Source organism: Bison bison, unplaced genomic scaffold, assembly GCF_000754665.1.
Source record: "Bison bison bison isolate TAMUID 2011002044 unplaced genomic scaffold, Bison_UMD1.0 scf7180017864037, whole genome shotgun sequence".
Taxonomy (NCBI): Eukaryota; Metazoa; Chordata; class Mammalia; order Artiodactyla; family Bovidae; genus Bison; species Bison bison.
Window position 1 is genome coordinate 12,380,858 of NW_011494609.1, and position 26,345 is coordinate 12,407,202.

The window sequence follows — 26,345 nt, forward strand, 5'->3', positions numbered from 1 at the left end:
GCCCTCCCGGTCACCGCCCTCACGCCGGGAGAGGCGCCCGTACGGCGCCGCCGCTTGGCAAGCCGCTCCCGCGAGCTTGCGGGTGAGTCCCCCGCAGCCCAGAGAAGGGTCTGGGGCTTTGAGGGCGGGGGGGCGCCCGGATTACCCACTGTCCCCCCGTTTCCAGAAACTTCTAGGTCTTGGGGGGCGTCCAGAGTACCCGGCTGGGGGCGTCTCCGGGGCGCTGCCCGGCCGGCCTGAGTTGAGGGATGCGGGCGGCCAGGGCGCGGGCGCGGGGCCTGAAGCTCCTGGGGCGGTGGGCGGTGGTCCCTCCCCGCCCCCGTCAGCGCTGCTTCTCCGGTTTCTCTTGCAGATGCTGCTGCTAGGGGTGGTGGGCGCAGCCACGGGCCACGTGGCCAGGAGCGGGGGTGACGGCCTGGGATTCTGGGGGCTTCTCTTGTTCTCCTCCTCTCCTTCTTCCCAGTGTGGCCGTGGCTGACACTAAAGACTTTGTAGCCATCAACCCAAGTGCAGTTTCGACGGAAGATGAAGGTAAAGGCCCCCCAGCAAGGGGGTTGCAGCACAGAGTTGAGGGTGTAGTGGTTGGCTTTTAAGTTGTCTCACGGAGTTGAGGGTGTGGTGGTTGGCTTTTAAGTTGTCTTTCTCCACGTTTTTGGTTCTGATTTTATTTTTTTCCTTCGATTGTGAAGTCCAAGGAATTGCCTTCCTGAGATATCTAGCTTGTATTTTCGTAGCATAGGGAGTTTCAGAAATTAAGGTTCTGTAGGGTGACTGAGCTTGATAATGCTTTCCGGAGGAACCAGCTTTCTTTAGCTTGGGGTTTGGAAGGGAAGTTTTCATTTCAGATGGCATCTCTGCTGTTTCCATGGCTCTCAGAGAGGAATCACTCCAGGGGAGGTGGAGATGGGAAGGGAAGGCTCTGCATTGCATCCCTCTGTATTTGCCTTTATTTGATTTAACTGGATTCCTTTATAAGAAAGAAAACAATAATTTAAGTTCAGTTTTGGGGAAAAAAATTCAGTGTTTTTCAGTTCACAAAAATCAACTCTGACTTTAGCTAGATATTATGAGGTGATTTCCTTTCTTGAAAGTTCCTCCTCGTTTCAAAACATGCCTTATAGGAGGTTGACAGTGAAACCTGTTCGTCCACTGGACGCTGCAAATACACCGGATTATCATGCACATGTTACTCGATTCCTTTGGCCTTATGAAATATTCAGTACTTTAATACATAGCACTTTTTTTTATTTTAATCGTTGAACAACTCTGAATAAATGTCGTTGTTTTTTCCCTCTTGAAAAAACCGCACTATTCTTTGGATTGACTTGTGTGTGATCATCTTTTTAAATTTATTCCTTTTTTTTTTTTTTTTTTTAAATAAAGTGGGGCTGCAAGATGCTATGAAAAATGTTTACAGATCACATTTTGTACTCATGTATCTTTGGTTTTTAAAATTTGCACCTGGTACAGAGGAGCTGCAATTGGGCTTTCTGGCAGCTTTCTAATTTGTTTTTCCATTGTTGAAAACGTAAGGTTGCTTGTACTAAGTAGGACTAGTTAGTTTAAAATAGATGTTTCTTATATGTGATAATCTATTTTGTTGTCTGAGACCCCTGGGATGTGAGGGAAATATGACAAAAGGCATGATTATCTTGCTTAATTTTACTCTGGATGGATAATTGGTAGAAGACATTTTCTGAAATACTAATGTAAATAACTGCAGAGGATGTTTACTGTCTAAATTGGATCTTTAGAAACAGCGTTCGAAAGCAGTGATTTTTGCTGGTAATATGGAAAATCACTTTTCTGAATTTTTTTCTGCCTTGTCTGTATTAATAGGTTTAAGGAAGGCAGATCTTTTCCTCAGAAGAGACAAAGAATATTAAGCATTCATATACCTGTTTGTTGGTAGTTGCATCTTAAATAACATGTGAAACTTGAGCTTCTGCTTTACCATGTTTACCAGAATGTTACCAGATTTAAGAGTATAGCCTAAAGTCAGTGGGTTGTTATATGTTGCTTTTCTGTTTCTTGCTCTTTCTTGAAAAGGAGTATGACTAATAAAGCTGATTCTCATTGTCTGTTGGGGTGGGAGGGAGTGGTTGTGAGATGGGATGAGCCTGGGAGGGAGTGGTTGTGAGATAGAATGAGGTGGGAGGGAGTGGTTGTGCTTTGGAAGCTTGGTGTACACTTGTGGCTGACTGAGTCTTGGTACTTTATGGTTAAATAATGATTTGGCCTCATAGTAAAAGGTTATTCAATTCTTAGAAACTGGTGGGGGTTTCTGCCTCATAATTGAGGCCATTTTTGTCAGCTTTTCATTCCCATTACACCATTTTTTCCTTTTTCTTAAAACATTTTTAAGAACTTGTATATAGCCTAGAAATTTTCAAAACCATTTGGCCGTTTTGAAATACTTAGATCGCTTTCCTTTTTATAGACAGTGTTCTCTTTCAGATAAGATATATTATTAGCATCTTACGGGTGTGAAACAAATGGATTGGAATTATACCTTAACCACTAAAAGTTGTGTGACTTTTAAGTAAACTCATCTTTCTGAGCCCCTCTGGAAACATCTATAAATGGGATTGATAATATTTAGCTTACATATTTCGGAGAGTTAAATGAGAAACCCTGCATAAATTCTCTTGGGAGAGAGAAAGGCTAGCATTGAAGATATGCATTGTGGAACCAGACAACTTGATTTGAATGCTGGATCCCCACTTACCATCATGTGGCCTTGTGCACATTAATAAAGCTGGTTTTGTTTCAGTTTCTTTATCTGTGAAATAAAGATATTGATAGAGTTTACCCAGGCGATGCAGTGGTAGAGAATCCGCCTGCCAGTGCAGAAGATGCAGGAGACGCCAGTTCGATCCCTGGTAGGGTAGATGCTGTAGAGTTGAAAATGGCAACCCACTCTGGTATTATTTCCTAGAAAATCCCATGGACAGAGTAGCCTGGTAGGCTACAGTTCATGGGGTCTCAAAAGAGTCGACCATGACTGAGCAACTGAGCATACACACACATACCATGTGAATAGCGTTTAGGTTGTTAGTGTTTAGAAAAAGTATGTGGCAGTGCTCAGTAAATGTTAATTGTAAATAGCCTTGCCTAGTGTTTACATCGTAATGTTATAACATTGAATATTGAAAGGGGGTACAGTAGTGGCCAGAATGCTCTGCATGAAGTTGTCATTATTAGTTACGGAACGGGTAGAATTAAGGGCAGTATTTTCTTTAGTGTTAAGGCCTTAAACCCATAGAGAAAAATTGGAGCTCTGCCAACAAACCAGGGGACAGTGTAAAAAGAGATAGGCTTGGATTTGAATCCTGTCAGGTACTTTTTTTTCCTCTCCTAAAAGTCTCACGAGTTACTCAGTTTCTAAAGCTTTCTTAGCTAAGTTTTTCCATCTGTAAATGGGCTAAATGCCTTTTTTTGGAAGGTGAGTGTAAGGAGAGAATGAAGCCTGGTATGTAAAGTGCCCAGGAGGATGGCTGATACACAGCCTGGTGAGCCTCTGAGTGATTGCTTGCTGCTGTTCCCCAGAAACAGAGACTCCTCTGGTTGGTGTGTAGGTAAGTTCCCCCTACCTCTAGGTGTGCGCAGGATGGAATTGCCAGTGGCCCCGGGAGCAGGAGCCTGGAGGTCCTAGGGCATGTGCCATGTCTACAACTTCATCTGTATGACTCCTTTCAGCCACGGTGCTCATTTCTTTCTATTCTTTAGTTTTGATTCTTCTGGACCTTTCTCCCACTTTATCCGCAAACCTTGACCAGATTTTAGCCTTAGCCTCCAGGATGAATACTCCAGTCAGTCCCTGAAAGTATCTGAAATGTTGGTTTCCTGGGAATTTCAGGGACTGGTCCTACACTTCCATTCGTGGGTTAGGATTTTATCCATATCCTAGATCAAAGCAGATAGCATGTAGGAATTGAAGATGCACAAAAAAATGGCTCTTTTTTTGATTTTTTAAAAATTTATCATTTGGATGTTTAAAAGGACGATTTATTAGAAAAGCTATTTCCAGCTGGATAATTTGCAAATCCTTCCCAATAATGGATTTTTTCTTTGGAGCAAATCTGGTCTTTTACATAGAAAAACCACTATAAATTTAATACACATGAAACTATTTAACGTAACCTTAAATATAGAGATTAATAACCTTCAAGATTTTAGGACATGCTTAATTAAGGTTAGAGGATAGGCTAGTCCATCTAGAATAAATTCACTCGAGCTTTTTGGATAGCATTTGAAAATGATAGTATGTTTCTTTGCACTTTTTAAAATAGTTTCTTATTCAAGTTCAAATTGTTAATCACTGGAAATGTGTTAAGAAAAGATTATGTTAGGATAGTTGGAGGAACTGTAAGGAAAAAGGGATGAGAAGCCATGTTAATTGTATTTCTTTAACAGGAAATAATAGAAAACCAAGTTGTAAAAATATTTTATATCTTTAGCTGTAGAAAATAATTTATTATGTTTGTTGTTTTGTTAATAAAATAATTTTAATCAGTATTTCTAGAAAAGAGTTGAAACTAAAAATTATGTGGTAGCATTTTATAAACTGTAGTAACCCAGAGTTAGGATGCTGCAGAGAATGTTGGTAAAATGTCTTCTGACAGTTCAGCCCTAAAGATGTGATTTGTCTTAATGTTTTTATTATTCATTTAATGTCAGCAGAATTCAACTCTGTTAACTGAAGCAGTACCAATCAAAATAGTCTAGGGAACATCCCCCTTGAACCTCAAGGCTGATTTTCTTTTGTGATCTTGGTTAACCATAATCTGTTTAAATTTCATAATCAAGTTTAAATTTTGTTTTAAAGTAGGAAGGAACACCTTGGTCGTGGTTTAGTCGCTAAGTCGTGTCTGACTCTTTGCGACCCCATAGACTGTAGTCTGCCAGGCTCCTCTCTGTCCATGGGATTCTCCAGGCAAGAATACTGGAGTGGGTTGCCATTTCCTTCTCCAGGGGATCTTCCCAACCCAGGAATTGAACCCAGGTCTCCTGCTTTGCAGGCAGATTCTTTATCAACTGAGCTACAAGGGAAGCTCTAAGAACACCTTAGCTTGATAGTAAAATTAGCTGGGATAATTTTAAATTACACCGTTGTTACATGTAATATCTTAAAGATCTCTTTATATGTTCAAAAGTTCTTCCCACCTTTACTTTGTTAAAAGACAGATTTTCTTTATAGTAATTTCAGGCATCAGTTGTGACAAGATTATTTTTACAGTTTTCATGAGGACAAGTGTTGGTAAAAGACAGTAAAGTAAAAACTTGTTGGGTGAACTCTTGGTTAATGCCATTGTTTCCTGCAGGAAAAGATTTCTCAAAAAAAAAAAAAGGCCTTCAGTGCAATTTCCTCTTAAATTTGTATGGCTGCTATTTATATGCATTGGTTAATATGTGTTCCAGCTTTTAAGGTTCTAAGTTAATATTGACAAAGGTATACATCCTAGAACTAGTCTTTTCTTAGTATCTGGGGATTGGTTCCAGGAACCCAACAGATATCAAAATCTGAGGATGCTCAAGTCCGTGATCCAGAATGGTGTCATAATTTACATAAAGCCTGTGCAGGTGCTCCCTTACACTTTAAGTTATTTCTAGATGGCTTATAATTCCTAATGCAATCTAAATGTTTTATGTAAATACCTGTAGAAACAATGCAAATAGTTGCTGGCATGCAACAAATTCAAGTTTTGCTCTGTGAAACTTTCTGGAATTTTTTTTTTTTTTGATCTGCAGTTGGTTGAATCTGCTATACAGAACCTGTGGATAAGGCGAGCCGACTGTACAAGGCAATAAGGCGAGTTGACTGTACAAGGCCATTACTCAAATTAGGTTAGTTTAGGCTAAGCTTATTGGATACATTTAGGAAAAAAACGAATGAAGTGTTTCAAGGCCATATATAGTAGGTTAAGGAAGGAGAAAGACAGTAACAGCAGGGGTCAGAAGCATCACTTTAAGATGATTCCTAACTGGGCATCTAATTCAACTTCAGTCTTTCTGCATCTGGTATTAGAGAATGTATGAATATGATTATGTCTTTAATATTCCTGTTAATGATAATTTCTTAAGGGAGATCTTTTGGCTTGGCTTTTGATCATTTCATGATGACACAGACTTAAACTTGTATCCCTCATGAGGAAATAATAGCAATTTAGCACAATGCATTTCTTTATTCTTTCAGAAAACTCTGAGACATTGAAGGATCCTTGTAGAAATTATTTTGATTTGTTTATTTACTTACATAGAACAAATAATCTGATAAAGTTGGAATAGCAGTAGGACCCTGACACTGAATATATTTGCTACCCTGTACTGGTGTTTAATGTTCAACCCTTTATAGGAAAACTCAGAATAATAAGGCAGAAGTATTTAGGTTGTTACCCATAATACTTTTCTGGATCATTGTTTTGTTTTTTTAACTGTGAATTATAAATTAAAACTTTTGATTAGGTTGTGAATTTTAGGTACTGAATTTAAAGTTATCTTGATTGTGATGTCTTAAAGTCACAATAAAGCATTTCCTAAGAACCATTAATATAATGAAGTTCTATTGTCTGCATAGAATAAAGATCAACTTTAAAACAGATCCTGGATTTTTATGTCACCTCAAAGCCTTTCATTTGCTAAATAAATTAACATTTTGGTGCTGTACATCATGTTATGAATGTGCTATATATGTCTTTATTGAATTCACTTCAGTTTAGTCGCTCAGTCGTGTCCGACTCTTTGCAGCCCCATGAACCACAGCACGCCAGGCCTCCCTGTCCATCACCAACTCCCGGAGTCCACCCGTATATGCAGTTATTTCACTAGACTCGTTTGATTGTTGGTTTTAGAGTTTCCCTAGTGGAATGTTTGCTGCATTTACCTCTGCGTTTATACATTGGGATGGGCAGAAATGCTAGTTGGTTCAGGCTTTCTTTGGGAATCTTATCTCACTTCCCTCTTGAATGTCAGTTCTACGTTCGCTTGGAACAGACAAAAGTGATGCATGGCACAAGTGCCAGGAATAGCATGCGAGCCGCTTTTTAATGGCAGGTCAACTAATCTCTCGGAGTCCTTTTCTTAATGCTTGTCAGGGCTGCTTTTTACTGTGATGGGATGTTAAGTTTCAGTTTCCTTTCCTACTCCAAAAAAAGAGGATATGGTGTTTGCTGACCACTCTTTAATATCTACCAGCCCCTGACCCTAGAGGTTGGTAGTCTGTTATACCTTGATGTGTACCCTTAATTCATTTGAAGGATCAAGAGGTGAGTTTCTTCGAATTTCTACCAGTGGTAGAAAGGAGGGGAATTGGCCATGTATCTACATTAGAATGATGGAAATGTGGGGTAGGGATGGATGAGAGACCCATTTTACTCCTCCAGAAAACTAGCAGAACTTGGACAGTATCTCAATAATAGGGAATGCTGGGGAGGGTTGAGTCAGAAGTGACTACAGCTGTAGAACCAGTGCAGGTGGGTGAGTGGAGGTGCTGCTGATTGGCTGGAGGAGTTGGCTGATGCGGGGGCTGGCCAGAGGGACGGTGTTGAAGGTCACATTGTATGTGGAGAGAAGTTTGTTTTAAAATTGAACATCACTTGGGCTAGAAGTCATCGAAAAAGCAAGAGTTCCAGAAAACATCTATTTCTGCTTTATTGACTATGCCAAAACCTTTGACTGTGTGGATCACAATAAACTGTGGAAAATTCTGAGAGATGGGAATACCAGGCCACCTGACCTGTCTTTTGAGAAACCTGTATGCAGGTCAGGAAGCAACAGTTAGAACTGGACATGGAACAACAGACTGGTTCCAAATAAGAAAAGGAGTCCGTCAAGGCTGTATATTGTCACCCTGCTTATTTAACTTATATATGCAGAGGACATCATGTGAAATGCCAGGTTGGATGAAGCACAAGCTGGAATCAAGATTTCCAGGAGAAATATCAATAACCTCAGATATGCAGATGACACCACCCTTATGGCAGACAGTGAAGAGGAACTAAAAAGCCTCTTGATGAAAGTGAAAGAGGAGAGTGAAACAGTTGGCTTAAAGCTCAACATTCAGAAAACTAAGATCATGGCATCTGGTCCTATCACTTCATGGGAAGTAGATGGGGAAACAGGGGAAACAGTGTCAGACTTTATTTTTTTGGGCTCCAAAATCACTGCAGATGGTGACTGCAGCCATGAAATTAAAAGACGCTTACTCCTTGGAAGAAAAGTTATGACCAAACTAGATAGCACATTGAAAAGCAGAGACATTACTTTGCCAACAAAGGTCCATCTAGTCAAGGCTATGGTTTTTCCAGTGGTCATGTATGGATGTGAGAGACGGACTGTGAAGAAAGCTGAGTGCCGAAGAATTGATGCTTTTGAACTGTGGTGTTGGAGAAGACTCTTGAGAGTCCCTTGGACTGCAAGGAGATCCAACCAGTCCATCCTAAAGGAGATCAGTGTTCATTGGAAGGACTGATGATAAAGCTGAAACTCCAATACTTTGGCCACCTCATGCGAAGGGTTGACTTATTTGAAAAGACCCTGCTGCTGGGAGGGATTGTGGGTAGGAGGAGAAGGGGACGACAGAGGAAGAGATGGCTGGATGACGTCACCGACTCAATGGACATGAGTTTGGGTGAACTCTGGGAGTTGGTGATGGACAACTGGCGTGCTGCCATTCATTGGGTCGCAAAGAGTTTTGACACGACTGAGCGACTGAACTGAACTGAACTGGGCTAGAAAACCAGGGTTCAAAGCAAGCTCTTAGGGCAAAGATCTTCAGCTATTCCTCATTCATTTTGAACAGGATCTGGCATATAGCCCTTGTCCATTAAATGAAAATACTGGCTTATTCACTCTAACTCAGTAGTGCTCAGCTGGGGGCAGTTTTGCCCTCCATGGGACATTTGGCAGCATTTAAAGAGGTTTTCATTGATCACAACTGTGGGAGGATACTTTTGCCATGCAATGGATAGAGGCCAGTGATTCTGGTACACATCCTGTGATTTACAAGACAGTCCCCCTGTCCCTACCAGAACAAATAATTACCTGGCCCCAAATGTCAGTGCTGCTGAGATTGAGAAATGTTGTTCTAGCCAAAGTCAAGGAAGTTAACTCCTCTAAGCCTTGATATCCTCACTTGTGAAGGGAGAATGATGACTCTACCTCATGAAAAAGCTGCTCAACAAATAAATATTTCCTTTACCTTGGTTGGTAAATAGATTTGAGGACGTTACTTTTGGCATTGATCTTTCTTCTAATTTCAAGGCTTCACATATTTTTCTGTGAGATGAGTGGGATACCTAGCAAACTATAGCAGCTTTTTTTCTCATAGTTTCTTCAAATTATGTTGTTTTTGACTCTGTTGGCTTGGGTTTGAGTATTTCATGATTTGTTTCTATTAATAGGCAAAAATGTTAAAATCAGGATTAAAAGTTTTTAATGTAGGCTGAATTCTTTATTTCACTAGCTTTCAGAAATTCTACTGTTTGAAAGCAGTATTACTGTTCTTTGAAGTGTTGTGAGTTATTTGTTTCAGAAAATGGCAGGCCTCCTGTCTGTGATGTCCTTTTCCTTTTTATCCAGTTACAAAATTTCAAGTAGCCTCCTCTTAGAAGTCAGTGATTTCTTCAGATTTGCTTATTTAGGTTTGGATAGGTGACTTTCATTTGCTTGTCAGGTATCTTTTTATTCTCTTTTGTTAGGTGTGGACATTACCACCAGCTCATCCACTCGTGTTTGGGACTCCAGGAAACATGTATTTTCAGTTCTAATGCAAGGGACCATTCTAATATTCTCACTGTGTTTAATGTTTGTTTACATGTATATAGTTGTGTGGCATTGTCATTTTTGAGGAATCTTTTATTGGTATATCTGTAGGAAAAATGGAGGCAATAGCAACCCACTCCAGTGTTCTTGCCTGGAGAATACCAGGGACGGCGGAGCCTGGTGGGCTGCCGTCTACGGGGTCGCACAGAGTTGGATACGACTGAAGTGACTTAGCAGCAGCAGCTGTAGGAAAAAAAACAGTTCCGTTTTCCTATACATTAATTTCCCCATCTGTCACAAGAGATTAATAAAGTAAAGGTGACTTTATGGTAGCAAAGTAATTCTCATTCAGCTTAAATCTTAAGATTCAAAGTTGGTAGCTTTTGATGCTATTGTATCTGACCACAAATTGCTGAAAGGGCTTTTACAGCTCCCTGCTGTACCTATAGCCATCTCAGTCAGGTAAGTACAGAGTGTGAAGAAGGCTACAGTCATGTCTTTGATTTCATAAGTGATTGGTTTGCCATAGCCTGTAAAATTAAGTCCATCAATTACTGTATGAAATGAATGTCATTAGCATAGGAGGAAGGAGGAGAAGTAATCTACCATTTGTCTGTAGATTTCAAGGAAAGTGATTCCTTTAACAAAAGAGGACCGCAGTCTTTTTTAAAACTCTGTTATTACTGGTAAAATAATAGTTGTTAGCTGAAGGCTTTAAGAAATGGTAGTTGGATGTTTAATAATGTGTAATTTTTCTTCGTAATGTAATAATTTAATTGTAATTAATACCTTCCTCATGTGAGGAGGTACTTTGAAACTGTAAGCATCCTGCATCTCGTCATACTTTTCACAGGCCAATTTTTGCCTCTGTTGTAGGCTCTTGCTGGCAGCAGTTAATACTGTGGTGATTACTTAATGATGATTTTCTGTTTCTTTTGTCAGAGAGGAAGAAAACTTTACATTTCTATGTTTTTCTGGCTGGTCTAAGAATTAGAATGGCATGAGACAGATTAACAGGAGAAAATCAAATTTTAATTCATATGTATAGGAACCCCACATTGATGAGAGTCAGAGACTGCACATGTATGAGAGGTTCAAAGACAGGAAGGTAAAATGAGATGAGTATGCCATTCGGAGCTAAGGAATGGGGTTAGGGGCCTAGGGCTTCCAAGGACAAGAGGATCATGTTTGGTAATTAGATATTTGCTTTGCTATATTGATAGAGCAACTTAATCTCTGGTTGTAACTCTTTTTCTGGGTAAAATCGCTAGTTCAGATTCTGTAGTAGGTTGTCAAGGCGTGAGCAGTAGTATCCCTTGAGCGTACCGGATCTCTTTTGCATTTAGCTCAAAAAAACCCACATGCCAAAGTGGTATATCTTTGGGAGACCTGTTCTGAACTCCTGTACTCTCATTCCTTCTATATTTGCTAATTGCAGTTCTATGTTAAGAATTGATCTTTTCCCTCCATTTACTAATTGCCCAATTATTTATTTACATGGATCTGTGGCTATTTATTTTTACCATATGAGTTAAAACATAATGCTTTGTTGCTCAAATCATTCCAGCTTTGGTTATTGGGAACAATTACAAATTTGCCTGCTGTGTCCTTTATACAGTGCATCTATAATTTTGTGAGTACTAATTCACTTTCTGATACCACAGTTTCTAGGTACATCTCATGTTTTACCTGTTTGCAACAGCCATGGAGTCAAACCGTTTTTTTCAAAGAAGGCAGATTCATTTTCGGAGAAGGCAATGGCACCCCACTCCAGTACTCTTGCTTGGAAAAATCCCATGGCCGGAGGAGCCTGGTAGGCTGCAGTCCATGGGGTCGCGAAGGGTTGTACACGACTGTGCGACTTCACTTCCACTTTTCACTTTCATGCATTGGAGAAGGAAATGGCAACCCACTCCAGTGTTCTTGCCTGGAGAATCCCAGGGATGGGGGAGCCTTGTGGACTGCCATCTATGGGGTCGCACAGAGTTGGACATGACTGAAGCGACTTAGCAGCAGCAGCAGCAGATTCATTTTATTGGAGATTGGTATCTAGAAGCCAAGATCTGGGTGCCAGGTGTGCTCAGTACTCTTGGGATGTTACTGTTTCTAGGTCCTCTCAGTAGACAGAGCTAGCACATATATGTACAGTAATACACGTTTGTAGTAAACATACATTTTTATTTCCTTATCTATCAATCTGTAAATAAAAATCACGAGTTCTTACTGATGCTGCCACTTCCCATCCCGTACCTCAAGACGCATTTAGCTCCCCAACCCCCTGGCCAGCTTTTCCCCTTTCATTTCCTTCTCCAAAGGTAGGAACCCTGATTCTTACCCACAATATATTTACTTCTTTCTTCAGTCCTTGTGCACAATCACAAAAGTAGTTTCAGAATTGCTAACCTTTCCCCCCTGAGAAACATTGAATTTTTTTTTTTTTCCTGGTAAGATGAAATAATTACCTATATAGTTTTCATCCTTTTTTTCTTTTGTGTTTTTGTTGTCTCTAATTTTCTCTGTTCATGTTGCGTTTGTTAGCAAATTGAAGTTTCTGTAGTTATTTTTTCTACTTTTCTTCCCCCCTTTTACCTTTATGATACAATGAAGTGTTAAAGAACGTATGCTCATGAAGAGTTGCAATTTTCTGAGTTTGTTTCCTTACTCAAAGTTCTGTGTATTTATGCCTTTTTGTTTCTGGTAGATGCAGGTCTGTGTAGATGAACTCCCTCAACTTTTGTTTGTCTGGGGAAGTATTTCTCCTTCATATGTGAATGATAACTTTGCTAGCTAGAATACTCCTGAGTGACAGGTTTTATCTTTCAATATTTTGAGAATGTTATTCTACTCCCTCCTGACCTGTTTCTGCTGAGAAATCTGCAGGAAGCCTTAGGGGTTTTTTTGGTAGGTTCAGTTCAGTCGCTCAGTCATGTCCGACTCTTTGCGACCCCATGAATCGCAGCATGCCAGGCCTCCCTGTCCATCACCCAACTCCTGGAGTTCACTCAAACTCACATCCATCGAGTCAGTGATGCCATCCAGCCATCTCATCCTCTGTCGTCCCCTTCTCCTCCGGCCCCCAATCCCTCCCAGCATCAGAGTCTTTTCCAATGAGTCAACTCTTCACGTGAGGTGGCCAAAGTACTGGAGTTTCAGCTTTAGCATCATTCCTTCCAAAGAACACCCAGGGCTGATCTCCTTTAGAATGGACTGGTTGGATCTTCTTGCAGTCTAAGGGACTCTCAAGAGTCTTCTCCAACACCACAGTTCAAAAACATCAATTCTTCGGCACTCAGCCTTCTTCACAGTTCAACTCTCACATCCATACATGACCACTGGAAAAACCATAGCCTTAACTAGACAGACCTTTGTTGGCAAAGTAATGTCTCTGCTTTTGAATATGCTATCTAGGTTTGGTAGGTTAGTATCCTTTTATTCCTGGCTGCCTTTAAAATACCTGGCTTTTGGCAATTTTAATATAAAGCGTCTTGGAGAAGGTCTTTTTGCATTGAGGTAATTAGATGTTCTCTTAGTTTCATGGACTTATATATCTGGTTCCTTCTCCAGGCTTGGGAAGTTCTCAGGTATTATTTCTTTAAATAAACTCTGTTCCTTCTCCTGTTCCCTTCTCCCTCTCTTCTCGTGGGATACCTGTTATCCTAATGCTGCCCTTCCTGAAAGATTCTGATAGCTCTTACGGAATTTCCTTTTTATTTTAAGTACCTTATTTCTCTTTCCTCTTCTACTTTGTATCATTTCAGGTTTCTGTCTTCAAGTTGGCTAATTCTCTCTTCCATATAAAGTTAGAATAAAGTTAAGTCGCTCAGTCATGTCCCACTCTTTGCGACCCCATGGACTGTAGCCCACCAGGCTCCTCTGTCCATGGGATTCTCCAGGCAAGAATACTGGACTGGGTTGCTATTTCCTTCTCTAGGGTATCTTCCCGACCCAGAGATCAAACCCAGGTCTCCCGCATTGCAGGCAGACGCATTAACCTCTGAGCCACCAGGGAAGCCCTTCTCTTCCATATGGTCTGCTCTATTTCCAGTGTTTTGTAATTCATTCTTCATCTTGTTTGTTGAATTGTTCTTCAGCTCCAGAATTTCTGTTTGGTTCCTGTTTAGAGTTTTAGTCTCTTTGGTAAAGTGTTCCTTCTGTTCATTAATTTTATTCTTGAGCTCATTGAACTGCTTTGATTGGTGTGTTGGGCGGAATCACGTTTTGTTGCATTGTGTAACCATCTAGTGGTTGTAGATTGAAGCGGAGAGGCAAAGGTAGCTTTTCACTCTGATGTCTGAGAAATACATTTTTAAACTACAGTATAGCATTTTTCTTAGGTTTACAGTACGCAGTCTAAATCTGCTTTCTAAAGTTCCTTAGGCAGGTTCTTTGCTTCCTTACTTTTGTGCAGTTGTGTCACACATTTGCAATAAAATTCGGTTGTTTATTAACTGTTTGTATTCTCTTTTAGTTTCTTTTTACATCCTGTTTGATTTTTAATTTTTTAAAATCTTTTGAAGTAGCTGGTGATTTTATCCCTCTTCTATTTTTCTGTAATGAAGATACGTTCATAAAAAGGACTGGATTAGATTAAAGTTAGGTACAGCTATAGTGTGCTTTGGCTCATAGCAGTTTATTTCAAAGGAACTGTGCTCTGGAAATAATTACCTTGTGCTTGCTCATCTGGTTTCTTGGTTACAACTCTCATTTCTATATCTTCTGCACTTGGGAAATTGTACTGTCTATGGTCCCATGACTATAAATGCTTGAAGTAAGTCCCCCAATTAATCTTTATTCAGGTTGTGTAGTTTTAAACTCAAAGTCACATAGAAGCTGAATACTAAGTCTCTTGTTGCTGGGGTAAATCATGACATTATTTAGCAGATCCTGTCCTTTACTTTTTTTTTTTTGAGATATAATTCATGTACTGTAGAATTTGCCATTTTAACGTACACAATTAAGTGTTTTTTAGCATAGTCACAAAGTCATACATTAATCTAATTCTAGAACATTTCCATTACCTCCAAAAGAAACCCCTTTCCCATTAGAAATCACTTCTGTTCTCTCCTTTCCCCACCCTCTGGCAGCTTTTAGATCACTTTTTGTCTCTGGGTTTGCCTGTTCTGAATATTGCATGTAAATGGGTAAATGTGACATTTTGTGTCTGACTTTTTTCATTTCATTTTTTTTCCCCTAATTTTATTTTATTTTTAAACTTTACATAATTGTATTAGTTTTGCCAAATATCATTTTAGGATGTTTCCAATATTTAGCCATGTTATAGAATATGTTGTATGCATATGCTATGTTTTGTTTATCCATATATCAACTGAGGGACATTTGGGTGGTTTCTGATTTTTTTTTTGCTAATATGAATAATAATGCTGGGAACTTTCTTATACAAGAAAGTTGTTATATTAATTTCTGCTCCGCCTCTCCAACACTTGTTATTTTCTTTCTTTTTTAAAAAATTGCCATCCCGTGGGTTATGAAATGGTATTGTTTGGTTTTGGTTTCTATTTTCCTAATGACTAGTGATATCAAGCATCCTTTCATGTGCTTTTTGACTATTTGCATACCTTTGGAGACATGTTTATTCACATCTTTGCCTCTTTCGTGATTTTGTTATTTGGTTTTTTATTGTTGAGTTTTAAGATTCTCTATGTATTTTGGATCCTTCATAACAATATGTACTGTGCCTCTACTTGCACAATCATACAAACAGGTTTATGTGAAAGTGTTTATTGCAGCATTTATAAGACCCTTTTAAGAGGATTTTCAAATATTTCTCTCATTTTAGATTGTCTTTTCACTTTCTTTGGGGTCTTTGGTGTTTTGTAGCCAAGCTTTTAAAATTTTGATGAAGTCCAGTTTATCTATATTTTTTCTTTTGTTGTTTGTGCTTTAGATGTTATATCTAAGAAACCACTGCCTGCTTCAGGGTGACAAAGATCTGTGTTTTCTTCTAGGAGTTTATAGCTTATAGCTTTCAGTCTTGATCCATTTTGAGTTAATTTTCATATATGTGTTAGATGAAGGTCCTGCTTCATTCTTTTGCATGGAATATCCAGTTACCCAGCACTATTTGTTGAAGACTATTTTTTTCTCCATTGAATTGCCTTGGTACCCTTGTTAAAAATCATTTGACCGTGGATATATGAATTTATTTCTAGATTCTCAGTCCTGTGGCATTGATCCATATGTCTGTTTTGATACCTGTACCTCACTGTTTGGATTTTTGTAGCTTTTGTACTAAGTTTTGAAAGGGATTATGAATCTGTCAACTTAAAGTATTATTATTATTTCTATTTTGGCTGCACTGAATCTTCATTGGTGTGCACAGGCTTTCTCTAGTTGTGGCTAGCAGGGACTGCTCTCTAATTGTGGAGCATGGGCTCAAGGGTGCTTGGGGTTCAGTAGTTCTGGCTCCTGGGCTCCAGAGTGCAGGCTCAGTAGGTGTGGCGCCTGGGCTTGGTTGTTTTGTGGCACGTGGAATCTTCCTGACCAGGGGTGGAACCAGTCCCTTACATTGGCAGCAGATTCTTAACCACTGGACTACTAGGGAAGTCCTGTGCTGCTTTTTTGAGATTGTTTCCTTTAGCCTTAGCCCCTTGCATTCCCATATGAATTTTAGAATCAGTTTGTCCATTCCTGTAAAAAAGACAGAATTTTCATAGGCATTGCCCTGAATTGTCCTTTACTTTTGAAGATACAATGTTCTTTTATAGGTGCAAACATAATATTTTTTTGAACATTTGGCTATCATTTTATTCTAGTTAACGTTGCAAAGTGGCTTTAAAAGTTTGAGTTAGTAATATTTTATTCTTACTTTCTTTGCCCTTCTCTGTAGAGAATAACTTAGTGGTTGGGGAGCAATGAGGGAAGCTGTATTATTCAGTAAATGGTGTTGGGGCTATTAGCTTACTTTTGGCAAAAAATAAAAAAAAAACAGTAAGGCTGGAATAAGAAAGACTTTTTATAAAAAACTAAGCTTGAGATAAAATATCAAAACCATAGTACAAAAGAGTGATCATATAAAATTTTAAAAAGAAAGAAAAGAAGTAAATACACTGTAAACCAGTGCTAAAAACACTTGAAACAAATGATAAAAGTTTACTTTGTGCAGATTGCTCTTTAAATCTATAAGAAATAGGCAGTAACTTTTAGGAGAAAGTGGTCAAAGGATATGAACAAGTGTTTTACTTCAGAAGGCCAATAGATATGTGAAAAGGTCCCCAACTTCAGTAATGAAGAAATGGAAATTAAAATAATGTTTTCCACTCAACAAACTGGCAAAGATTCCAAAATGTGGTTATGCTTAATCTTGGCTAGATTTCAGGGGAAATAGAAGCTCCTGACAGGTGTTGGGAGTTCATTTGACAAAATTCCTTTGGAGAGCAACTTAGTGATAGTTGTCAGAATAAAAAATATACCCAGCAATTTCACATTCAGGAATTTATCCTATGTTTGTACTTGTATAAGCATGTAAAGATACATGTAAAGATATCATATAAGTATAATAGCAGCATTTATAATAGCAAAAGGTGGGAATGACCTAAACATCTGTCATCAGGAGGACTAAACTGGGGCACTACCGTATAATGAAGTGCTTTGTGAGCCATTAAAAAAAAAATGGGACAGATCAGTGTGTGTGTGTGTGTGTGTGTGTGTGTGTGTGTGTATGTATGTATGTATGTATGTGTATGTGTGAAGTCACATTAGTTGTGTCCTACTCTTTGCTACCCTGTGGACCATACCTCGGAGAAGGCAATGGCACCCCACTCCAGTACTTTGCCTGGAAAATCCCATGGATGGAGGAGCCTGGTAGGCTGCAGTCCATGGGGTTGCTAAGAGTTGGACATGACTGTGCGACTTCCCTTTCACGCATTGAAGAAGGAAATGGCAACCCACTTCACTGTTCTTGCCTGGAGAATCCCAGGGACGGGGCAGCCTGATGGCTGCCGTCTGTGGGGTCACACAGAGTCAGACACAACTGAAGTGACTTAGCAGCAGCAGTAGCAGCCAGTATTCTTGCCTGGAGCATCCCATGGACAGAGGTATGGTCCTGCTGCTGCTAAGTTGCTTCAGTTGTGTCCGACTCTGTGCGACCCCATAGATGGCAGCCCACCAGGCTCCACTGTCCCTGGGATTCTCCAGGCAAGAACTCTGGAGTGGGTTGCCATACTGGAGTGGTTTGCCATTTCCTTCTCCAGGGGATCTTCCTGACCCAGGGATTGAACCTGCATCCCTTAAGTCTTGTGCATTGGCAGGCAGGTTCTTTACCACTAGCGTCACTTGGGGCACATCAGTATGTGTGGTGAAATAGAAAGAGGTCCAAGATGTATTGAGTGAATGTATTGTAGTTATGTGATTCCATTGGTAATTTAAACAAAACAAAACTTGTAACATGGGCATAGAAATGGCTGGCAGTGTACACAGAGTTAACAGAGGTTCCTCCTGGGCAATGGAACTGGGGAGATATACTAGTTACATTAAATCCTTTCTTATTACTTGGTTCTTAAAAAACAATGAGCAGGTTTTATTTAAAAAAATCATTAAAAATGACTTAGTAATATAATTAGGAATTCATACTGTGCTAGTAACAAAAGATTTGTTTTTTTTCTCTCAAGTTGATTATTTTGTGTATGATCCCTGTTGGTCTGCAGAGGTAAATGGATTTGTGTGTGTGTAGTTTATATTGCTTTACTCAAAATGGATTAGAATTAGCTCTTGGATGCAAATATTCAATAGCATTTAGAACCTACTGCTTCATTCCCCAGGTTTTCTAAGTATGGGAGAAAAATAGGATTTGCAGTTGTACTAGTTTTTGTCAAATGAGGAATATTTAAGTGTTGGTCTACATTGGAGCCTGATTATGCTCTGTTCTTTGGGTCCATGTTCTGGCACTTAAAACTCAGTGTGAGAGATGACCATTTCACAGTATTTTCCTTACCTGAGGTTACCTGTTCATTGTCGGAAACTTTAGTACCACAGGCATTAAGAGCCAGTGGTATCTCCCTGCACTGAGGGGACCAGCTTCCCACCCCATATAAAAATCACCAATATTCTCTACCAGAAAGTTTGGATGACCGGGAACTGCGCTTTTGTCTGTTGGCACTAGTTATTTCCTTAATCTCAGCAGAATGTTGTGTTTCGTGTAACAGCCTTAAAATATTTGAAGGTGCCTGTCATATCCTTTATTAATATTTAGAAACTTTTATTGAAGTCCAGTTAATGTCATGCACTGCTCCTTCATAATTTTCTTCTCTAGACCAAATATTCCTAACTTATTCCACCAATTGTTTTAAGACCTCATTTCCATAGTATGTCACCACAGTATGCCACCCTTTGGGGCAGACCCTAATGATGGTGTAACTGCATATAGAGTTGTTAGGGTGTGGTTGGATCAGATAGTACTCTGGGGTCTTTACTCCCTTGACTTAAAAGTTGTATTTCTCATAATGCGGTTTAAAATGTTGTTTACCTTTTCAGCAGTATAGAGCCTTAGCATCTGGTGCTTTAGTAGTTGCTTTTTGAGTTGTGGTTTTTACATTTATCTCTATAAAGTATATATATGTATATGCTTTTGTAAACATGAAGGTGGTGGCATATTGTCTCTACCTATTGGTTTATTAGCCTGATAAGCTTGTTTGAATTATGAGGCAGAGTGGCTAACCCTCTCTGGCTTTGCATTGGTGTCATCTTGGATAAGCATGTTATTTAGGTATCTGAGTTGTTGATACACTATTAAACAGGACGGAGCCTAGTGGCACACTTAGTGGCACTGACTTATTAATACTTTTGGCCCACCTAGCCAGGAGTCTACCCAGGTTATTAGCCCATGTGTTTTCTGTTTTTGTCATGTGACAGAATTTAAATCCTCTCTTTTGGCATCAGGAGAGTGTACCATCTCTTAGTGTTCCTTGTGAGAAATATTCAGATAGATGCGGGTCATTGTTTTCTCTTTTCCACTATTTTCAAATTGTCTCTATATCTCTTCAGGAACACATGTATACCTGCGGTGGATTCATTTTGATATTTGGCAAAACTAATACAATTATGTAAAGTTTTAAAAATAAAATAAAATTAAAAAAAAAAGAAAAGAAAAGAATCACTGGAAAAATAACCTACATATTTTATATATCTAACCTTAAAAAAAAAAAAAGATTTTTTTGAGCATGTGTTGGGAGGGGGAGGATGAAAAGCTTCTTTACGCCTAGATTGTTTTTAGTTAAAAAGCTTTGTTAGATTTTTAAAAAATAGCTTTACTGATCTGTGATTCAGTAAATTCACCCATTTTAAGTTGTTTTTGGTATTATTACTACATTTTTAAAAAAATTATAAGACAAGTAATAACAAAATTTGTTATTTTGACTGTTTTAAGTGTGCAGTTCAGTGGCATTGAGAATGTTGGTAGTGTTGGGCAACCATCACCACTGTCTATTTCCAAAATTTTTTCATCACTCCAGAATGAAACTTGTATCAGTGAAACAGTAATTTCCTGTTCCCTCCCTTCTTCCAGCCACTGGTATAACCCCTAATCTACTTTCACTATGAATTTACTTATTTTAGGTACATCATATAAGTGGAATCATTTATTGTGACTGGGTTGCTTTGCTTAGCGTAACATCCTCAGAGTTCAACTATCTTGTAGCATACTTTAGAACTTCTTTTTTAAGAATGATGATGAAAGTAAAATCTGATGCTACAAAAAACAGTATTGCATAGGAACCTGGAAGGTTAGGTCCATGAATCAAGATAAATTGGACCTGGTCATGCAGGAGACGGTAAGAATAAACATCAACATCTTAGGAATCAGTGGACAAAAATGGACGGGAATGGGCGAATTTAATTCAGATGACCATTATTTGTACATTGTGGACAAGAATTCTGTAGAAGAAATGGAGTAGCCCTCATAATCAACAAAAGATTCCAAAATGTAGTACTTGGGTGCAACCTCAAAAATGACAGAATGAGCTCGGTTTGTTTCCAAGGCAAGCCATTCAGTATCACAGTAATTCAAGTCTGTGCCCCTACCACTGATGCCAAAGAAGCTGAAGTTGATCAGTTCTGGGAAGACCTAAAAGACCTCCTAGAAGTAACACCAAAAAAAAACAAAATTGTTCTATTCATCATTGGGTATTTGGAATGCAAAAGTAAGAAATCAAGAGATACCTGGAGTAACAGGCAAGTTTAGCCTTGGAGAACAGAATGAAGCAGGGCAAAGGTTAACTGAATTCTGCCAAGAGAATTTGTCACGGCAAATACCCTTTTTCAACAACATAAGAGATGACTTTACACATGGACATCACCAAATGGTCAATACCAAAATCAAATTGATTACATTCTTTGTAGCCAATGGAGAAGCTGTATACAGGCAGCAAAAATAAGACCTGGAGCTGACTGTGGCTCCAGTCATCAGCTTCTCATAGCAGAATTCAGTTTTAACCTAAAGAAAGCTGGGAAAACCACTAGGCCAGTTAGGTACCACTTAAATCCCCTGTGAATATGCAGTGGAGGTACAAATAGATTCAAGGGATTAGATCTAGTAAACTGTGGCTGAAGAACTATGGACAAAGGTGTGTGATATTGTGCAGGAGGCAGTGACTAAAACCATCTCAAAGAAAAAGAAAAGCAAGAAGGCAAGTGGTTATCTGAGGATAATATAGTTACAAATAATTACTTACAAATAGAGAAGAGAAGCAAAAAGCAAGGCAGAAAGGGAAAGGTATATCCAGCTAAATACAGAATTCCAAAGAACAGGATGGCGAGACAAGAAGGCCTTCTTCAAGAACAGTATATAAAACTAGAAGAAAACAACAGAAGGGAAAAGACTAGAGATCTCATCAGGAAAATTAGGGATATCAAGGGAACATTTTGCCCAAATATGGGGATAGTAAAGGACAGAAACCGTAGAGACCTAGTAGACACTGAAAAGATCAAGAAGAGATGGAAAGAATACATGGAAGAACTGTACAAAAAAGACCTTAATGAACCAGATTACTACGATGGTGTGGTCAGTCACCCAGAGCCAGGCGTTCTGGAGAATCAAGTCAGTGGGCCTTAGGAAGCACTGCTGCTAGTGGATATGATGGAATTCCAGTAGAACTATTCAGAACCTTAAAGGATGATGCCATCAAGGCATTGCATTCAATATGTCAGCCAATCTGGAAGACCCAGCAGTGGCCACAGGACTAGAAAAGGTCAATCCTCATCCCAGTTCTCAAGAAGGGTAGTAAAGAACGTGCTAACCATGAGGCAGTTGCACTCATCTCCCATGCTAGTAAGTTCATACTTAAAATCTTGCATACTAGGCTTCAGCATTATGTGAACCAGGAACTTCCAGAGGTCCAAGCTGGGTTTAGAAAAGGAAGAGGAAACAGATCAAATTGCCAACATTGGCTGGATCATAGAGAAAGCGAGGGAATTTCAGGAAAATATCTACTTCTGTTTCATTGACTCTGCCAAAGCCTTTGACTGTGTGGATCATAATAAACTGTGGAACTCTTAAAAAGATTTTAATACCAGACCATCTTACCTGTCTCCTGAGAAAGCTGTATGCAGGTCAAGAAGCAATAGTTAGAACCCTGTATGAAAGAACTGATTGGTTCAAAATTGAGAAAGGAGGATGACAGGGCTGTCTGCTGTCACCCTGTTTGTTTAACCTATACGTAGAGCACGTGGTGAGAAATGCCAGGCTGAATGAGTTAGAAGCTGAAATCAAGATAGGCAGGAGAAACACCAACAACCACAGATATGCGGATGATACCACTCTAATTGCAGAAAGCGAAGAGGAACTAAAGAGTCTCTTGATGAGGGTGAAGGAGGAGAGTGAAAGAGCCAGCTTAAAACTAAATATTAAAAAGAACTAAGATTGTGGTATCTGGCCTCATTACTTCGTGGCAAATAAGAGGGGGAAAAGGTAGAAGAAGTGACAGATTTCCTCTTCCTGGGCTCTAAAATCACTACGGATGGTGACTGCATGAAATCAGAAGACGTTTGCTTCTTGGCAGGAAAGCTATGACGAACCTAGATAATGTGCTGAAAAATGAAAAGCAGAGTCATTACCCTGCCAACAAAGGTCCATATAGCCAAGGCTTTGGTCTTCCCAGTGACCACGTATGGTTGTGAGAGCTGGACTGTAAAGAAGACAGCACCCGAAGATTGAGGTCTTCGAACTGTGGTGCTGGAGAAGACTCCTGAGAGTCCCTCGGATAGCATGGAGATCAAACCAGTCAATCTTAAGGGAAATCAACTCTGAATACTCGTTGGAAGGACTGATCCTGAAGTTGAAGCTCCAGTATTTTGGTCATCTGATACGAACAGCTGACTCATTGGAAAAGTCCCTGAAGCTGGGAAAGATTGAGGGCAGTAGGTTCTAGAAGGGGGCGTCAAGAGGATGAGATGGCTGGATAGCTTCACCGATGCAATGGACATGAACTTGGGCAAACTTCGGGAGATGGTGAGGGACAACGAGGCCTGATGTGCTGCAGTCCATGGGGTCACAAAGAATTGGACATGAGTGGGTGACTGAACAACAACAAATAAGTCTAATCTGCTTTCACTATGAATTTACTTAATTTAGGTATATCATATAAGTGGAAAGGGCTTCCCTGATGGCGCAGAGGGTAAAGCATCTGCCTGCATTGCAGGAGACTCAGGTTCAATCCCTGGGTCAGGAAGATCCCCTGGAGAAGGAAATGGCAACCCACTCCAGTACTCTTGCCTGGAGAATCCCATGGACAGAGAAGCCTGGTAGGCTACAGTCCATGGGGTCGCAAAAAGTAGGACATGACTGAGTGACTTCACTTTCACTTTTATAAGTGGAATCATTTATTGTGACTGGCTTGGTCCACATAGCGTAATGTCCGTCCTCAGAGTTCATCCATGTTGTAGCGTACTTTAGAACTTCTTTTTTAAGCCTGACTGATGAGACTTCTGTTCTTTTCCTGTGTGTTTTCTGTATGTCATTACTTCCTATGTTTAGTTGATTGTTTGTTTTGTAATGAAGTATTTAAGTTCTTATCTTACTGACTTTTTGTATTTTTTTGGCTGTTTTCTTTGTGGTCATCAACATTGCATTTAACTTTCTGAAGTACTACACTCTGATTTGGATTTGTACCAGTTTAACTTCAGTAACATAGAAAGTCTGTTCTGTATCTCTACCCTCATTCCTTTTAGTTGTTACGTACCCAGATCACATTTTTATACATTGTGTGTCCACAGGCCCAATTAAAAAAATACATTAGTGTCTTAAATCACATAGAAAATAAAATGTGGAGTTACAAATCAGGGTTTTAACAATACTAGGTTTTACTGTTTTCTGTATATTTATTTTTATTTCTTTATTTATCAGATTTTTATTTCTTCATATGACTTCAGGTTACTGTCAAGTGCCATTTTATTTTAACCTGCAGGAACCTGTAGCATTTCTTGTCAGGCAAGCCTAGTGGTAATAAACTCCATCAACTTTTGTTTATCTGGGAATATCTTAATTTCTTCCTCACTTTTGAAGGACAGGTTTTCTAGATATTTGATTCTTAGTTTAGTTTTTTCTTTTAACACTTTAAATACGTGTCTGCTTTCTTCTGGCCTCTATACTTTGTGATGAGAAATCTGATTACATTATTGCTGATCCCTTGTATGTGATGAATCACTTATCTCTTGCTGCTTTCAAGATTCTTTGTCATGTCTTTTGATTATAATGTGTTTTGGTGTAGGTCCCTTGGAGTTCTTTCTGCTTGGATGTTACTGAGCTTCTTGGAAGTGTTTGATCAAATTTGGGAAGATTTTGGTCATTAAGTCTTCAGATATTCTCTCTGATCTTTCTTTCATCTTTTTCGTTCTTGTTGGTGTCCCACAAGTCATTTATGCTCTGTTCACGTCTCAATTATTTTTCTTTCTTTCCTCAAATTCTAAATTTCTAATTTCATATCTTCAAGTTTGCTGGTACCTACTGCCAGTTCAAGTGAGTTTTTGAGTCCTCTTAATGAATTTTTAATTTCCGTTACTGTACTGTGCAGCTCTTGGATTTCCTTTTGGTTTCTTCCTGTGTTTTGTATCACCTTACTGTTACTACTACTAGTTCTTTATCATATCTCTTCCAACTACTACTGTGATAACATTTATTAACTACTATTACGCTGAATCAGTGTTTAGACTTTTTCTTTTTTTTAAATCAAAGCTTCAAAGTAATAAAAACACCATATTTCTTGTAGATCTTTCAAGGACAAATAATTTGTCTTTTAATGTGAGAATGTACTGCATAAAGTCTTGTAACTGGAAATTTTGGTTCTTTATAGTTTAGGGCTAAAGTCCTGAATATTCGTTAGAAGGACTGATGCTGAAGCTGACACTCCAATACTTTGGCCACCTGATGAGAAGAGCTGACTCATTTGAAAAGACCCTGCTGGGAAAGATTAAAGGCGGGAGGAGAAGGGGATGACAGAGGATGAGATGGTTGGATGGTATCACTGACTCAATGGGCATGAGTTTGAATAAACTCTGGGAGTTGGTGATGGACATGGAGGCCTGGCATGCTGCAGTCCATGGGGTTGCAGTCCATGTGACTGAGCAACTGAACTGAACTGAGCTGAAAGGCATTAGGTTTACAACTGAAAATTCATTCAAGTTAGTGATTCATGCCAAGTTACTTTTTGCCACATTGGGTTCAGTGGTATCATTTTGAAGTGTCTTTGATTATACCTTAATAAAAGAATTAGAAATAGAAGCAAGGAGTTAAAAACATACATGTGAGTTACTGATTAAGTTATAAAAGTTTTACACAAGTAGATGCTGAGGAATGAATACTTCAGAGACTTTTCATTGCTCTTTTATCTTTCACCTTTCTTTTCCAGGGCATACTTTTAGCATGGAGACATGTATTTCAATAGAAAGAAGCTTCAGTTCAGTTCAGTCACTCAGTCGTGTCCGACTCTTTGCTACCCCATGGACTGTAGCATGCCAGGCCTCCCTGTGCATCACCAACTCTCGGAGTTTACTCAAACTCATGTCTGTTGAGTTGGTGATGCCATCCAGCCATCTCATCCTCTGTCGTCCCCTTGTCCTCCTGCCTTCAATCTTTCCCAGCATCAGGGTCTTTTCAAATGAGTCAGCTCTTTGCATCCGGTAGCCAAAGGATTGGAGTTTCAGCATCAGCATCACTCCTTCCAATGAATATTCAGGACTGATTTCCTTTAGGATGGACTGGTTGGACCTCCTTGCAGTCCAAGGGACTCTCAAGAGTCTTCTCTAACACTATAGTTCAAAAGCATCAATTCTTCGGTGCTCAGCTTTCTTTATAGTCCAGCTCTCAAATCCATACATGATTATTGGAAAAACCTAAGCTTTGACTAGACTGACCTTTGTGGGCAAAGTAATGTCTCTGCTTTTTAATATGCTGTCTAGGTTGGTCATAACTTTACTTCCAAGGAGCAAGCATCTTCTAATGTCATGGCTGCAGTCACCATTTGCAGTGATTTTGGAGCCCAAAAAAATAAAATCTGTCACTGTTTCCCCATCTACTTGCCATGAAGTGATGGGACAAGATGCCACCATCTTAGTTTTCTGAATGTTGAGTTCTAAGC

At 39.3% G+C, this 26,345-nt stretch overlaps 1 protein-coding gene across 2 annotated transcripts in view; it reads left to right on the forward strand.

Moving 5' to 3' along the window:
• Positions 1 to 12: 12 nt before the first annotated feature.
• ATP2C1 (ATPase, Ca++ transporting, type 2C, member 1) overlaps positions 13 to 26,345 on the forward strand; it is a 126,824-nt gene continuing 100,491 nt past the window's right edge. Inside the window, exon 1 of one of the 2 annotated variants that reach the window (XM_010834971.1) lies at positions 13 to 82. Coding sequence is in view for 1 of the 2 variants with exons in the window: in XM_010834970.1 (XP_010833272.1) it covers positions 526 to 531 (6 nt within the window). In the remaining variant the exon portion in view is untranslated. Of the gene's footprint in view, positions 83 to 414; positions 532 to 26,345 lie in introns of those variants that run through there. The other variant, XM_010834970.1, reaches the window with a different exon arrangement.